Source organism: Cydia splendana, chromosome 25 (genome assembly GCF_910591565.1).
Source record: "Cydia splendana chromosome 25, ilCydSple1.2, whole genome shotgun sequence".
Taxonomy (NCBI): Eukaryota; Metazoa; Arthropoda; class Insecta; order Lepidoptera; family Tortricidae; genus Cydia; species Cydia splendana.
The window spans coordinates 2,950,112-2,967,377 of NC_085984.1; the positions used below are offsets into that span (position 1 = coordinate 2,950,112).

The 17,266-nt window shown below is 39.2% G+C and overlaps 1 protein-coding gene and 2 long non-coding RNA genes across 4 annotated transcripts in view; 2 read left to right on the forward strand and 1 right to left on the reverse strand.

Annotated features, from left to right (window-relative positions):
- The window catches only part of LOC134802881 (uncharacterized), a 77,907-nt gene extending 65,526 nt beyond the window's left edge, over positions 1-12,381 (forward strand). The window contains exon 3 of the long non-coding RNA XR_010145885.1: positions 12,337-12,381. This is a non-coding gene — a long non-coding RNA (uncharacterized LOC134802881). The remainder of the gene's footprint in view (positions 1-12,336) is intronic.
- LOC134802884 (uncharacterized) overlaps positions 1-17,266 on the reverse strand; it is a 128,895-nt gene that overhangs the window by 73,605 nt on the left and 38,024 nt on the right. Inside the window, exon 2 of one of the 2 annotated variants that reach the window (XR_010145887.1) lies at positions 15,942-16,071. This is a non-coding gene — a long non-coding RNA (uncharacterized LOC134802884). Of the gene's footprint in view, positions 1-15,932; positions 16,072-17,266 lie in introns of both variants that reach the window. The other variant, XR_010145888.1, reaches the window with a different exon arrangement.
- Positions 94-9,705, forward strand: LOC134802699 (LHFPL tetraspan subfamily member 2a protein). Its single transcript, XM_063775343.1, has 5 exons — positions 94-409; positions 1,425-1,543; positions 6,911-7,021; positions 8,695-8,808; positions 9,343-9,705. Exons 1-5 carry the CDS (start codon positions 234-236, stop codon positions 9,483-9,485), a joined length of 663 nt encoding a protein of 220 aa, XP_063631413.1. The 5' UTR covers positions 94-233; the 3' UTR covers positions 9,486-9,705.

Sequence of the window (17,266 nt, forward strand, 5' to 3'; positions counted from 1 at the left end):
TAAAAATAAATATTGTTGGGTTAAAAAAGGAATGACCTTATTAATCCTAGCAACACTAGAACAGCTGTCAATTTTTTTGTACATATCTTCGCTCAATCCGGTCACCCATCTCGCTTCATCTCACAAGTTTTTGTTTTCGTAACTTTGCGCTGGCCCAGTTTTACGCTTTATTTTCCTTATTAGCACACACACAATAACTTAAACTTCAGTTTTTATCTCACATTACACACAAAATGTGCTACGTGATCATCACAGGGCGGAGTTTAGCATGGCTCCTGCTGAGTTTGGTAGCGTTTATGCTAATTCTTTCCGGTATAATGACTCCCAAGTGGTTGTTAGGGCAGCCTATGGTGCAAAATAGGGATAATATTACTGGATTCTACGTGCCTAGTGTCGGGATATACAATAGGTGAGCGTCTCCACTTATTTTAAACTTAGTTTCTGTTTCTCAGTAAGTTTTTATGGGCGTGACAAAACCCCTTTAAAAAAAAAGGTTTTACGGAAAATGCTTGCAAACAGACGAGAAATAAAGTTGAATAAGTGTGTCTTAATCAAGGAAACTGTTAATAATTGTCATAATTGTCATAAGCTTTTAATTTAAGTATCTAGTTTCTAATAAATGATAAATAGACCAAACTATTACAATAAATCATACTTAAACGTAACTGTACACTTAGGTACCTATTCAACTCATGTTATTTGTACCTAAGCAATTTTTCAATCATTTATGCTTTAATGCCTTTGGCTAGTGGGTGCCAGTTGACATTAGATTGTACTAGTGCATTAAAGTTTAAGAAGAAAGAAAAAAGTTTGTTCCCATACAAAATGGTGTGTCCATGATTTTTGTATGGGAGAAAACTTTTTTGTGCTGCGTTACAGTACTAAATGTAACTTTTATCTGATCAAGTTGTTAATTTTAACATGTTAACTAATTAAATATTTATGGACCTAATAACGCCCGTGTAAACAAAAAAAATAAAATAACATGGTTTATGAAAAATCGATTTTTCTTTGCTAGGGACACAAAATCAGTGTTCTAAAAGTTGATTCAGCCATTAACATCAAATTACACAAAAATACCTTGATGATGATGATGATGCATTCCCGTTATCCCTCATTAGGGGCATAGGGCTCGCAGAAGAATCCTCCATTTGTCACGATCATGAGCGGCTACTTCCAGCTCTTTCCAGTTGAGCCAGCCTCCTTCTCAACTGATCGCCTCCATGTAGTACGAGGCCTCCCCAACCGTCTACTGCCAGCCGAATGCCAGCGGAGACCCTGCTTGGCCAGATGGTTGTCCGGCCTACGGAACATGCGTCCAATCCAACGCCATTTCCTTTCAAGGATTTCCCTTCCTATGAGTTTCTGTTCAGTCCTTATATATTAAACTACCTTATATAAAGTGATTAATTCATATATTTCAGATGCCTGCGTATAAAGGATAGCCACGATGACTGTGGTTCTTTCTCCTTCTACGGGTTCGCCACTGATCCGAGCCGCTACCCCACCCCGTGGAAAGCGGCATTATTCTTCTTATCTTTATGTAAGTACTATTTTAGGGTTCTGTAACTCAAGAGGAAAAAAACGGAACCCTTAGGCAGTAAGGAGACTCTCCTGACTTCGGGCAAACTTGGCTCCGTTCAGCTCAGCATTGCTCCGAGCAATTATTAGGGTTGACACAACTAGACGTCCCTTTGCGTGCACGACCACAGATAAGATAATTACTTGAATTTTGACAACCCTAAATAGTCGAAAGGGATAGTGTCATAAGTTAGAAAGGGATATCATGATTCGACCCTGAATTGCTGTCAAACTTCAGTTTTGTAGGAAGTGTCCTTTCTGTACGGTATTAGTACTATTACTTATTCTGTGCCTTAGGGCCACTTGTACCATTCCACTAACCCCGGGGTTAATTAAGCAGTTAAGCCGTTAACCCAGTGTCAAATTGTACTGGTAACCATGGTATAACTCCAGGTTTAACCGGTTAGCCCCCGGGTTAGAGCTTATAAGATCACTTTGTTGTCCGTTCGTCCGGCTGTCTGTCAAGACCCTTTATCTCGGGAAAGCGTGGAGATATTGAGTTGAAATTAAGACCACATACTCAGGTCTATAGTCCCTTGAGGCTGTCAAAAAATCAAACTTCTAAGTTAACGTAAAAAAACGATACGGTCGTTTATGACGTAAAAACACGTATATTTCGATACTCAAGGGTATCAAAATGCATAGGGTTAACGCTTAAACCGATTTAGATGAAATTTAGTATAGGTACATAGATTGAGACCCAGACAAGGACATAGGCAGGCGTGGCTCACCCCGCTATTTCGTCGCTTTGCTCCGAGTACATCCGTTCCACACCAATTTTGGTGGCTAGCCATAAGCCGCGAGTGGCGCTGTCGCCACCTAGCGGCCATGTCTGTCCTGATCGTAACAGACGCGTTTTGTTAGAGAGTGAGTCTGTACCTAGTAGTCCTAGTACTATTATTTATTCTGTGACATAGGATAGTTTTTATCAATCATCATCATTCTACACACAGATGAATTACCGGCAAACATTTCCCAAGTGTTACTAGTTCTAATATCATCATCATCTTCCTCGTGTTGTCCCGGCATTTTGCCACGGCTCATGGGAGCCTGGGGTCCGCTTGGCAACTGATCCCAAGAATTGGCGTAGGCTAGGCTTGTGCCTGCTCGGTCACTACAGAGAGCGCTCCGCTCTCGGTCAATCGGTCAAACGAATTTCGTTCCTTTAGTTCAGTTCGGTCGTTGAGAGCCGGGAATGAATAGGAGTCGATTTTTCATTGGTTTCTTTCCATCTTTGGTAACTGAATACAATTCAACTTGTACGATACGATGTGTCGGTATTAAACATTAAAACACCTTAACATAATTTAAAAATGTGAAATATGTGGAAATATATTTGATTTTCCTTCATATTTTACGGGCTTAGGAGTGTCACGTCGTTCTTTCATCTCGTTCACACTCGTGCCAGCGACATTGACAACCGTTTCGTTCCGTCTATTTTACGTTTCACTCAGTCAAGCGCTCTCGAATCCCACTGAACTAAAGGACCTAAAGACCGATTAAGAGCGCGCAAAAAGATTTAGTTCCTTTCGGTCATTGATGGGATTTCATTCTTAATATAGTTCTTAGTTCAGGACCGACTCAAGCTTAGCGTAGGCACTAGTTTTTACGAAAGCGACTGCCATCTGACCTTCCAACCCAGAGGGTAAACTAGGCCTTATCGGGATTAGTCCGGTTTCCTCACGATGTTTTCCTTCACCGAAAAGCGACTGGTAAATATCAAATGATATTTCGTACATAAGTTCCGAAAAACTCATTGGTACGAGCCGGGGTTCGAACCCGCGACCTCCAGATTGAAAGTCGCACGCTCTTACCGCTAGGCCACCAGCGCTCCTAGTTACTAGTTCTAATATATTATATAAATAGTATTTCCGACGTTTACGGCCGCTGTTAACATTATTTGTATGACGTGACGTGTTTAGTTTATTTAGATATTTATTATTCAGTTATCATGCTTGTAAAAATTGTCTTATACTCACCAAGTACAGTCGCCATCAGATATATCGGAGCGGCCAAGGTGTTCACAATATCTGAACACGCGCTCTAACGCCCTGACAATAGAGGCGTGTTCCGATATTTGTGAGCACCTTGGCCGCTCCGATATATCTGATGGCGACTGTACATTGTATTTCCTTATTGTTACAGTGAAATTATTCTAACATCACATATTTGACAGTTATGAATTCACCCTTATAGATATGATGCTAAGATCTACCGTTGAACTGATAGCCTTAAAGTCATATATATAAGGGTCAATTTGTAACTGTCAAATATGTGATGTTAGAATAGTTTCACTGTAGGCTACAACAATAGGGGGATGATTCTTAACGAACAATTGTTGTTGCGTCATCGCCGTTATTACGAATTTTTCCGTCTCACTCACACTTGCACAGTAAGAGTGGTCAAGAACGCGAGTCCGACTCGCACTCGGCTGGTTTTTTTAAAGTCTAGGTTATGGAAATTGATCTTAACACAACGATACATACCGTACATGGCGGGAAGAAGTTGATAAATCACGAGAAAAAATTGAAGAAATTTGAACTTAATGTAATTTTATTTTATGTTTAAATTTCTTCAATAAAATATCTCGAGTTATTAACTTCTTCCCGCCGTGTACGGCAATAAATCAAGAAAAGTCTGCAACGATTTTGACAGCTCACGCAGAGCAAGTGTTATTTATACGTCATAGAAGTTTGACGTTTAAAATAACACTTGCACTGCGTGTGCTATCATAATCGTTGCAGACTTGTTTTGGTCTGACTCTAATCTAGGGAATATTAGGCAAAGCTCTGCGTAGGTGGCACCACTTTAGCACATACAGTAAACAAACCTCATTGACATCATCGATGACACATCATGCGTCACTAGGTCAATCACATTGCCTACCGTGAAACACGACAGTCGAAAGTTCGGTTTCTGCCTCTATCACTCTTGCTTATTCGATCGATAGAGAGGCAGATAAAGAAATTCCGATTTCGCGGTTTCGCGGTAGGCCACCTGTAAACAAACCGTCTTGGTGCATCAATGTCATAGTGAAAACTTAGCGAAAAACTGATTAGGCCTAGTATGTATAAGTTACTCTATGGTTTACTAAACAAATTAAACTGCAAAACGTAATTCAAGACCAAAAAAAGTAAGAAAATGTTGCCACTTTTTACTAGCGCGTCTTGTATTTATGTAAAAATAAGTAAATAAAAGTACTTTTTTAAATCGTATACCTATAGGAGTAAAATTGCTAATGAATAAAATATCTTTATCAACAGGAATTTACTATTTTACAAACAAATTTTTGCAGTGGCAACATTTTCTTACTTTTTTAGGGTTCCGTACCTCAAAAGGAAAAAACGGAACCCTTATAGGATCACTCGTGCGTCTGTCTGTCTGTCTGTCTGTCTGTCTGTCTGTCTGTCCGTCTGTCACAGCCGATTTTCTCCGGAACTACTGGACCAATCAAGTTGAAATTTGGTACACATATGTAAGTTTGTGACCCGAATACGGACATGTAACGTAAACAAATGAATTTTAAACATGGGGGCCACTTATGGGGGGTAAATGAAAAAATGAAAAAAAAATTTTTTCAAATTATATCATGTTACATATCAAATGAAAGAGCTTATTGTAAGGATTTCAAATAATTTTATTTTATAATTTTCGAATCAACAGTTTAGAAGTTATTCAAGAAAATAGGCAAAAAATGACCATTCCCCCCCCCTTATCTCCGAAACTACTAGGTCTAAAATTTTGAAAAAAATACATAAAATAGGTCTATACCTATAGATGACAGGAAAACCTATTAGAAATGTACAGTCAAGCGTGAGTCGGACTTAATTACAGTTTTTAATCCGACCCCTACGGATTTTTTAAAGAGATTTCACTCACGTTTCACATAAAAAATACATTGTTAACAGTGCCGGATTACTTAGAGTAGTAGTTTTCTTAGAGTAATTGGTGATAATTTTCTGATAAGATAATCATTTTAAATATTTAACGGTCTTACCTACTTACGAGTAATTGTAAGGTCAAATTAAAAATAATGTTTAAAAAAGATGTTAAATTGAGAGCTAGCTTAAAGTTTTTTGTACTCGTCGACTTTAATGGTTGAATTAATAAAGACTTTGTAACCAATAAGCAAAACAAGCACGTGCTTACGGCACCACGTTCAGGGAGGGCACCAAAATGGCAGGTTGAAAAAGGTGAACAAATTTTAAAATTAGGGACAGACACATCGTTTTTACCACACGATTTTTTTAGCTGTCCAAAAGCTAATTTGCAAAAATAATGGCGCGTAATTCTTTGGGAAACAATCGGTAGCAGTAGAAGAGTCGTGATTACATGCATAGATTCGATTTCAACCCACTCTTTTGCGGTTCGGCGTTAGGTCTTATGCGAGGCCTTCTGCCTTACGGCAAAGTTGATCTTCTGCCTTAATTACACTTGGGCGTGGATCCAAATCCAAGCTTTCCTCTTTCGCAGCTGGGCCTACTGCCTTTCTCACACTTCGCCAATTCAATTCCAAGCTCTCTGCTTTCTTGCATATTTTATGCATGAAAACAACCTCGCTGAGACCCTTAAATATCGAGCCCTATGTGAAGCTAGGCTGATAGAAAACTGTCCCATCCCTTCTCTGTATGAAATCCTGGATTCGCGCCTGGTTGGGACTAAAACTAAAATTGCGTTTTTATATCGAAAAAATTTCGCGCTCGCTTCGCTCGCGTTTTCAATTACTTTATAAGGATATATGATAAAGGTGACATTCGGGTGGCGACTGCAGCAACATTACTCTGTTGCAACGTTACTGCTGCAGTACTGTCAACTTCCGTGATAAAATGATGTGACTGATTTCCATACTAAAAGTAAAAATGTACAACTGTCTATCATATTGCGTTTTTATATCGAAAAATTTCCGCGCTCGCTTCGCTCGCGTTTCTATTACTTTCTACGCTATGATAAAGGTGACATTCGGGTGGCGACTGCAACAGCATTAGGTACTCTGTTGCAACATTACTGCTGCGGCACTGTCAATTTTCGTGATAAAATGATGTGACTGATTTCCATTCTCAGCTGTAATGCGGCAATGAACTTCTCTCAATTTACCAAAAAATCAATGTAATCTTGATGACCCTAGGGAGAGGGGGCACCTAGAAATGCTTAGGGCATCAAAATATCTTAATCCGGCACTGATTGTTAAAAATTGTGTAATATACGGAACCCTTGGAACGCGAGTCCGACTCGCACTTGGCCGGTTTTTGGTCTTGAATTACGTTTTGCAGTATAGTGCTGCACTCTGGCGGCAGAACATTGCAGTAATAGTCCCTATTATCAATAACAGGTGCAGCAATACAATTCTCGACAGTGCTGGCCGGTGTGATGGCGTGCTGCGTTCAGTCCGTCTTCAAGAAAAGCGTGATATCATTGGCTGGTGCTACACAAGCTTTGGGAGGTACTTATGCAAAATTTCTTTTCACACCACCTATTCGGAAAAGAGCTTTTTCTTCCCTGCTAGGAGGGATCAAAGTGGCACTTTTCTTCCCTGCTAGGAGGGATCAAAGAAACACTTTTCTGTTCTAGCACACAAATTTTTAATATTTTTGCACATAATTTTTTTAGCTTAAATAATCTGTTTAAGCATCAGATTGTGTCAACACTAAGATTTTTTTATTTTCCTCATAGTTAATGTGAAAAGCAGTATGTGTCACACGGTATCAAAATTATTTCTACTTGGGCGTTAACACTGGAATCCCTCATGACGCTCAGGATTCTACTTTAGAATCCATCGCTTCATTCAGGATTCAATGTACGCCCTTGACGGAAATATACAATTTTGATCCCTTGTAACACAAACTACTATTGCACAACACCAATAGGGAATATTACGCAAAACTCTGCGTAGGCGTGGCACTACTGTCCATCACAATCCTGGGGGTCTACCCCGAAAACAGAAAATCGAAATTTCGTTATCTAACCTTTCTATCACTCTTGCATATTCGAGCGATAAAGAGGCAGATAATTAAATTTAGATTTTCGCGTTTCCCGGTAGGGTAGGCCCTTGTTAACAAACCGCCTTGATGCATCAATGTCATATTTTATTGTCTGAGAAAACTTGTCAAAAAACAGTTTACGGCACAGTATGTATAAGTTACTCTATGGTTTACTAGCTAGCTTAGTGCTGCACTCTGGCGGCAGAACATTGGACTAATACCCCACATTCCTCCGGCCAAGTAAAGGAAGGTGTCAAAGACGTCTCGCCATCTCCTCCTGGGCCTAAAGGGGCCCACTGATTAACAGTCCGCCGCACGGTATCGGCCTGTCAGTTGTTCGGAACTGTCAAAATATTGTTCTAACTGACAGGCCGATGATACCGTCCGGCGGACTGTTAATCAGTGGGCCTCTTAATATGCCCACGCTTCTCTACCGGCATTCACTTGGTGGCTATGTTAGCCCACCTATCCGGGATGCATACGATAGATGTGGCCGACCCAGTCCCATTTGAGCCTGGCGGTTTTTTATACGGGGTGGCCATAAAAAGTGCTTTCCTGTTGCCAGAGAGGTTTTGGGAGTATACTGAACAACTTTTACTATGGGACCAACCACGAAATCGCGAAAAAAGATTTACCCTCCCATAGAAAATGGACCAGCCAAAATATATGAAACAGGCAAATGTTTCTTCACGATTACGGGGTTGGTCCCAAAACCTCCCTGGCAACGGTAATGCATTTATTTTTTGGCCACCCTGTATATCTGAACGTCTATAAAATATCTGGACGTGCATTTTAACGTCTTGAATGACGTTGTTCAAATATTTGTGAACATCCTGACTGCCTCAATATATCTATATCTAACTCTTTTGGTACAAAATATTTACCAATCACAAGCTAGAAGTATTTTAAATGCTTACCATCCTAAGGCCCAAGGCCCTACCTATAGTACCTCATCAGTTCCATGAAATGTATATCCTATTCAATTGGAACAGAGTCGCTTTTGCTTTGTTTCGTTAAATTTTCCAACAACGCAAAGTCAACTCCATTTCCTACACTATAGGTTCAAATTTCCTAATTATGGATTTTTCATTTGTATGGCCTTAGGAGGTTACAGCTTTTATGTATTTATTTCCAGGGTTATTTGGAGTGCTAGGGCTCCTGCTCTACCCTTGGGGTTGGGGAACCCAGCGCGTCCGACAGCTTTGCGGCGAAAACTCGGAGCCGTACATACCAGGAGACTGTTCTATTGGTAAATATTAAAGATCATATTTCTGCTTAACAACCCCCTTATAACAAGCGTGATTTTTTTGCCGTTTTTTGCGTAATGGTACGGAACCCTACGTGCGCGAGTCCGACTTGCACTTGGCCGGTTTTTTTTTTGTATAGAGTAAACAATAAAAAAAAAACTGTTTATTATAAATAAATTTTACAATATTTTTTATGTACTTACTTAACCTAATCTACACTATAATAGATTATTAGCTAAGTGAGAGGTAAATAAAGTAAGCTTTTATTGCTGCTCTCTTCAGTGACAGCAAGTTAAGTATTTATTTTTCTACGATTGGGTTTTGTAACAATAGCTTGTCTTTCGACAAAGGCCTCTAAAGATTGCTATTTCTCCCTAACTCTTGGAAGTCTAATCCATCCTGGGCCGGCCACTTTTTTGAGGTCATCTTCCCAGCGTTTCCACTGGCCACCCTGGTTCCTTTCACAGCCTCTTGGGTACCATTATGGTATATAGTTAGTAAACAATAGGTATATAGGTATTTTTTTTTTCGTCCAGGTTGGTCGCTGTACGTGGCGACGTTGGGCGTGGCGCAGGTTTTCCTGGCGAGCGCGCTGTCCCGCGGCGCCGACCGAGCCGCCGCCTCCGAGAAGGTGCAGTTCCAGATCGACGAGGGGAAACAACTCATCTGCCTGCCCTGATCACTTCTCACCACAGACAAGACCTGCCCTGATCACTTCTCACCACAGACAAGACCTGCCCTGATCACTTCTCACCACAGACAAGACCTGCCCTGATCACTTCTCACCACAGACAAGACCTGCCCTGATCACTTCTCACCACAGACAAGACATCCTCCAGACATATCTATCTATCTATCAGTCATATAAACGGCTTTAAACCTTACCATAAACCTTACGGCTCGGCCAGGACATTGCGCGACCGGCAGCGGCGGCGGCAGCCATAGGTTGCAGCGAGACAGCGATCGGACCTTTCGTTCCCACCTATGGTTTTCGCCTTGGCCGAAGTCAGTCGCGCAATGTGGCCAGGCCGTTATAAAGCTATAGGGACTGTGCACGTTAAAGGATCTGCCATTTTGTGTCCTGAATCGGAAACATAAACATGTAATCAAGCAAATGCTGCCATCGTTTTCTTGTGCATAGTAGGTTCTGCCATCTTGTGGACTACATTGGAAGCATAAACTTCACATTTACGCCTTGCGCCAAAAATCTGACGGCTTCTGTGCTGCCCCCTACAGTTTATGCCCGCTCCCAATACAAGTAAATAAAAACCAGGGAATTAACGCCAATGTCGCGACAATAACTAGGTAACTGAATCTTTAATTGCTTTACAATGATCTTTATTACTATTCTACTATTTCCTTTATCAAATCGTCCAAATCGAATATGTATTTAAATTTTTTACGACTATAGTTTATGTGTACATCCGACCTTATGGAATTTATGGCAAGATAAGTTATAGTATTTTTCAAACTGTAAGGCCTCATTCGCACGAGCGCTTTTACAAGGCGCAGTTGAATGACAAATGGATACATGTGTATTTATTCACACGATGGCGATGGCGCTTTTTATCAAGCGTTGTTGGATTTTAGACTTTAAGCGTGCGTCGTTAAATCGAATTTAGCGTGTTGACGGATTCAAGCGCTTTTTTAACGCGCCTTGAAAAAGCGCTCGTTAATATGAGGCCTTAGGGTACGATGATAGATGTCATCCTCATCTCCATACAATTTATAACCTAAAAAAGTCAAATGTCGCAAAATTGTATTGAATTGACATCTATCATCGTACCCTTCCAGTTTGAAAAATATTATAGTGAATTTATAATAAATAATAAGCTGTGTTTTTATTCAAATAATGACTCCATAATATTATGCTGTTATGTCAGTATTGTATTAATATGACAGATCGCTTTGCAGATTGAGTCAATCTATATAAAACACAGTATAGTAGAGTCAGTCCATGAAAAGTCTGCAGCGGATTTGATAGCCCACGCAGTGCACGTGTTATTTTAAACGTCAAACTTCTATGAAATTATGACGTAAAAATGACACTTGCACTGCGTGGGCTATCAAATCCGCTGTAGACTTTTCTTGGTACGACTCTACGGATGTAGTGCATAATTATTTTCCACCGTATTTTCACGGAAACTTAACGTGTCTTGCTATTTCAGCCAGTCTCGGTACAAGTACTGAGGTTGACTGAAGTACCAGGACAAATACGAACGTTTCCGAGAAAATACGATGGAAAACAATTATGCATAAATCTGTAAATAGTTAAAATATATTTCCCATGTGAAACTATAGACTGAAACTGACTTCCAAACTGTATTTATATTTCATACACAATTTTTTACTTGTGGTTTGTGAATGTGTGAAATTATATATACATTTAATTGTAGCAAAATAATTGATTGTAATAGAGAGGCAGTCTAATGGTGTTAGTCAAACTTACTGGCCTGAATTATACTCTGTATCATGGTATAATAATATACTCCGCCTGGTACTCCATTCCCGTCTTTTCTAGGTCACCTAACTGACACGGGCCTACGTCATAATGCGACAGCGCTATATGATAACATGCGATAGCGCTATATATAGCGGCCATGTTGTTGTGACGTAGGCCCGTGTCACTCTGGGAATGGAAGACCATGTTTTATTAGACTATGCTCTGTATCTTAAGGTATTTAAATAAAAGTAAACAAAATCTACCCTCAAATGGGACCTTAAGAGCCAACGGGAGTGGTCATTTCTCCATACAAACGTACTCCTCGTTTTCCTCCGTGGTTTTTGAAGCTAGAGCAATGATTTTTTCAACACAGATTAATATTGTCAATATCTGTGTCGGACCGTTTTGCTTTTTTTGATATTTTTGTTTTTTAAGGCGCTAGAGCCCTTCAAAAATGGCCAAAATGGCCTAATTGACTATGCCGCAATGAGAGGCGTGGCATTCAAAACTGATATCAATTAGCCAAAAAAGCAAAACGGTCCGACACAGATAATTTCATAATCATTTGATTTCCAAATTTGGTTACGATTGGTTAAGTTTTGGAGGAGGAAACAGAGGAGTACGTAACCACGATTTTTGAGATTTTTACGCAGGATTTTTCGCCTTGTCCTTATCGCACTACTTTTAGGTGCCGCTTCCGTTAGCGAGACGGGTATATTTACCTAAAATATTTAAAACTCAGCTCCTGTTTCGTCTTAAACCAGTTGAGGGTAGATGAAAACATTACATGATCAAATAATGTAGGTTGAAGTCAGGTCGTTCAGTGACAGATCCAGGCGGTTTTCTATTTTGTTGGTTAACCAATAAATGTTATAACTACCCCAAAATGTACAAATTATTTGTTTACTTTTATTTAAATATCTAAAGATACAGAGTATAGCTATGAATCGTATGTCTTTATCTGTCATTTTGACTTATGTATTTGTAAGAAAGGGATAAAACATAAATTAACTAAATCAGGCTCGTAATGTTTTATGAATAAGAGAGTAAGAAGAAAACGTGCCCCTTTGTTTGACATCCAAAACAGATGGCGCTGTACTGCGCCATATGTTTTGCGGTCACTGAATTGGGGGTATTAATGCAATGTTCTGCCGCCAGAGTGCAGCACTAGCGCGTCTAGTAAACCATGGAGTAACTTATACATACTGTGCCTTAACACATTCAGGGCCGAAAACCCGACTATCGGGTATTTTATGATTTCGTTCCCATGCCGGACGACCCGATAGTCGGGATCGTGGTACTACTGCTTTATATGACGAAATTGTTGTGGCCTGGCGCGGACGTCTTGTTTGGCTGGGCGGTAATGAATGTGTTAAACTGTTATTGACAAGTTTTCACAGTTTTCGAGACGTCTTTGACACCTTCCTTTACTTGGCCGGAGGAATAGGGGGTATTACTCCAATGTTCTGCCGTCAGAGTGCAGCACTAAGCTAGCTAGTATAACCCATAGATTAACTTATACATAACATAACAGTATGTAACAAAACTACCTGTATGTAACTGTCAAAAAACTTTGACAAGTTTTCACAGACAATAAAATATGACATCGATGCATCAAGGCGGTTTGTTAACAAGGGCCTATCGGGAAACGCGAAAATCGAAATTCAGCTATCCGCCTCTTTATCGTTCGAATATGCATGAGTGATAGAGAGGTTAGATAACAAAATTTAGACTCTCCCGTTTCGCGGTAGACCCCCAGATTTTGTGATGGATTGTGGTAGTGAAACACAACAATCGAAAGTTCGGTTTCTGCCTCTCTATCACTCTTGCTTATTCGATCGATAGAGAAGCAGATAACGAAATTTCGATTTTCGCGTTTCAAGGTAGGCCACTTGTAAACAAACCGCCTTGATGCATCAATGTCATAGTAAAAACTTGTCAAAAAAACTGTTTAAGGCCTGGTATGTATAAGTTACTCTATGGTTTACTAAACAAATTAGTGCTGCACTCTGGCGGCAGAACATTGCAGTAATACTCCCTTATTGTCCAACGTCAAGTTTTGACAATCAGAGTTACTGCAAAATGTAGCTGTACAGCGCCATCTCGTCTGTCAAATTCGAAGCACGAAATTGTCTTAGATTTTACGCCTCTAACTCAATCAATGTATCTTTGATTGTAGTAATGAAAAATATATTATATTTAAGGAAACAAAGATGTGTCTTAATACTCATAATATTGTGTTATTAATATTTAGATTATATTTTAAATTGAAGATTTCAATATCCGTGTGTAATAAATAAAATATATTTTTATTTTTCAAAATTGTATTAGGAATTTTATTAGATTTTATACTTAAAATTGCTGTATCAATTTTGAAAATTATTTTTAAGTGTGCCTATCCTCCTAAGGCCCAAGGTCCTACCTATAGTACTTCAGTTCGATGAAATTTCAATCATATTCAATTGGAAAAGAGTCGCTTTTGCTTTGTTTCATTCCATTGTCAAGCAACGCAAAATCAACTCTATTTCCTACACTATAGATTCAAATTTCAGTGGCAAATTTTGGATTTTTCACTTACGGCTGGGTCTTAGGAGGATATGATGGTTTCGATATAGTTGTGCCATAGGAAATTCGGCTATTGAATTAAGAAAGTATTATTTTTAGTTCCTTTTCAGAATTTTTTTTTTCTGTATTTAAAATTATGTCCTTAACCGACTTTAAGAACGAGGAATCTCTAAACCACTTGCTCGATCCCACTAACCCGGGGTTATGTGGTTAAACCGTTAACCCAGTGTCAAATTGTACTGGTAACCACGGTAACTCCAGGTTTAACCGGTTAACCCCGGGTCAGTGGAATGGTGCAAGTGGGCTTAAGTATGTTTCAATAAATTTTTGATTATTGTTACTTATATTGGTATGTTTAAATAACTATAGATACATTCATCATATCATCATCATCATCATTAAGAGGCTATCAAAATCGGCCACCACCGCTTATGGCTGGGGTGAATAGAGACAAAACTTACAATTTGATTTACCTGACAATTTCTTAAAAAAATACCAACACAAATTGTATCATACAAAACCTCTACCATTATTTTAATCGAACGATACAATTTGTGTGTGTATTTTTTAACACATTCAGTGCCGAAGACCCGACTATCGGGTATTTTATGATTTCGTTCGCAGGCCGGACGACCCGATAGTCGGGATCGTGGGACTGCTGCTTTATATGACGAAATTGTTGCGGCCTGGCGCGGACGTCTTGTTTGGCTGGGCGGCAATGAATGTGTTAAGCAACTGTCAGGTAAATCACATTAAGTTTTGTCCCTATTCACCCCAACCATCCCTTTTCACCCCAGCTATCTCTATTCACCCCGGTTATTGGAGACAACGAGAACGTTCTATAAAACCGAAATTACAATGTGCAATATTTATCGCCGGATACTATTTTTACATATACATAATTATATAAGCCTGTTCCCCTTTTTTTTTTCATTCATTTCATTCGACAGCGTGCCGTGCCGTACGCGTTTGCGTTAAGTGTCATTTGGTATGGGATTTTGAGTTTCCAAAACGTCCCGCTTGGCGCGCTGTTCAAAATCCCATACAAAAATAGACAACGCAAAAGCGAACGCTCGTCACGTTATAGAATGAAATGTACCTACACTAGGGTTTCTGACTGTAGTATGAAACAGCATTTATGATCTAGATTCTAGATTATAAGTAGTATAGGCTAAACTTAAAATAAAATCATCACAAAATAAATTTTATAAGTAATAAATGTTGTGTTTAACAATTGTATTAGGTATACGTCTAGATTTATGGATATATTTTTATATGGAATTTTGTAATCCAAAGTACTTTTGTGTCTATATATAATTTACAAAATATATACTTTTGTGGACTGAGCAGATTGTTTTCTTCTACTTTTTTTTACGCATCTCGATGGCACATTTTAGACTGGTTCGACTCGCCGGCACTCAGTAACGGTATGTAGAGAATTAGAGCGTTTTCACATTATCCAATCCGATATTGGATGTAGGATCCTACATCCCCGTAGTCAGGCCGAGCGTGGGCGCGCCCGGGCGCCGTCTTTAGCGGTCACGCACACTACAATAAACATTATGCCTACACATACGCACACAAACAAATATTATCGGTCCGACAGCTGACGGGGGGCTCCGACATGGCAGAATTTATCGGAAGCGCCTTTCCGACATCGGATGTCGGAAAGGCCGCTTACATTAGGCGGAAGGACGATTACATTACCAAAATTTTTTTTTCATCAAACTCATCACAATCGGTTGCGTCGTTCAAGGAGAGGTTAAAGAAACTATGGTTATCTGATCTGACTGATTAATTTGTCTATATTTCTATTGTATAGTTGCTTTATATCGTTCTAATTCTTTCCAATTTTTTGTGTATTTTCCCCATTCCTTTTTGTGTAATATATGTATGTTTATCCTATAAATTTTGTATGTATTTATATCCTTTATCTTTCTGGTACCTTGTTGTACATTTTGCTGCATTTGTCACCCTCTTTTCACTTTCTCCTCTCATCTACTCAAAGGTTAACTGGAAGAGATCCCTCAAAGGGATAAGTTCGCCTTTGTACTTCTTACTAATTGTATGTTATTTTTGATATGTCTTTTTGTACAATAAAGAGTTTACTACTACTACTACTACTACTCATACGTGTGGGGTATCTATAGGTCTTCAAAAATGATATTGAGGTTTCTAATATCATTTTATTCTAAACTGAATAGTTTGCGCGAGAGACACTTCCAAAGTGGTAAAATGTGTGTCCACCCTGTAACTTCTAAAATAAGAGAATGAAGTAGTTTTTTTTAATACGTCATAAATCGTAAACCGCAATTTTATTATGTTACTTGCTGCTACGGAACCCTTCATGGGCGAGTCCGACTCGCACTTGGCCGCTTTTTTTTTAGACCGGACCGGATATTCCGGCGCTTCGTTTTCTATGGAAAATCAGCCGTCATAGAAAATTACATGTCGGACACCTCGGCCCGGTCTAGCGTGAGTCATCCTTTATGTACCTATCCATGCCAAATTGGAACGTTCTAGCACTTAACGACCACGGAGCAAAAACGAGGTCGGATAGACGGGCGGACATGGCGAAACTATAAGGGTTCCAAGTGGACTACAGAACTGTAGAAGTTTTCATTTCTCCAAGAAAAATCAGATTAAGGAGTAAAAAACAAATTGTATCTACAAATTTTAGAAGCTCCTAACTTTCATTATTGGCTATGTGCGAAGTATATGGTGGGAGAGTTGTGCCGTTCTCGAGAAAGTTCTCCGTTTTGTATGGGGAATGTTCTCGCTTAAGAATATTTCCCATAGTAAGCAGAGAACATTCTAAAGAACGGCACAACTCTAGGTGGGAGTAAGTAAAGCGATCGCAGAGGTCGCATGAGGTGGTGAAAATTGGAAGTAACATAAGATAGCGTCTTTAACATTTCATACAAGTTATATGGCTCGAAATGGAACTTTAATTTACGATTACTACTGAGATATTCATTTAAATGGTGTAAGGGCCAGTTGTAATCTGTATGAAATGCTTAATATAACCAGAACTAACGTATTTAATTTGATTATTATTAATACTGTATCGGTGTAAATAGCTTTGCAAAATCCACATATTATGAAATCTTATTGTAGAAGATAATCGGGTATACTAAGTTATCCTTAAAAGATAGACATACACCGTCTGGGACTTTTTTGTAGATCGATAAAAGAAAGACAATCCCACCATACATTGTGTTGTTATAACTCCAACGGATTAAGCAGCGTTTTCGATTAAAGCTCTTAGACAGCGTGATTTTTTCCGACAACATCGTCATATTTCAACCAATTTAAACAAAACCTTAACAATTTATATACCAAAACCTTCCTCACGAATCCCTCTATTGATAGATGAAAATCGTGTGAAAATCCGTTAAGTAGTTTTGGAGTTTGGAGTAGTTTTCTAAGATGTAGTGACTTGACGTTCTCCC

Coding starts and splice junctions, on each gene's coding strand:
- LOC134802699 (XM_063775343.1), top strand. CDS start 234: ATGTGCTACGTGATCATCACAGGGCGGAGTTTAGCATGGCTCCTGCTG. Junction 1,544..6,910: donor ATTATTCTTCTTATCTTTAT/GTAAGTACTATT, acceptor TATCAATAACAG/GTGCAGCAATACAATTCTCG. Junction 8,809..9,342: donor ACCAGGAGACTGTTCTATTG/GTAAATATTAAA, acceptor TTTTTCGTCCAG/GTTGGTCGCTGTACGTGGCG.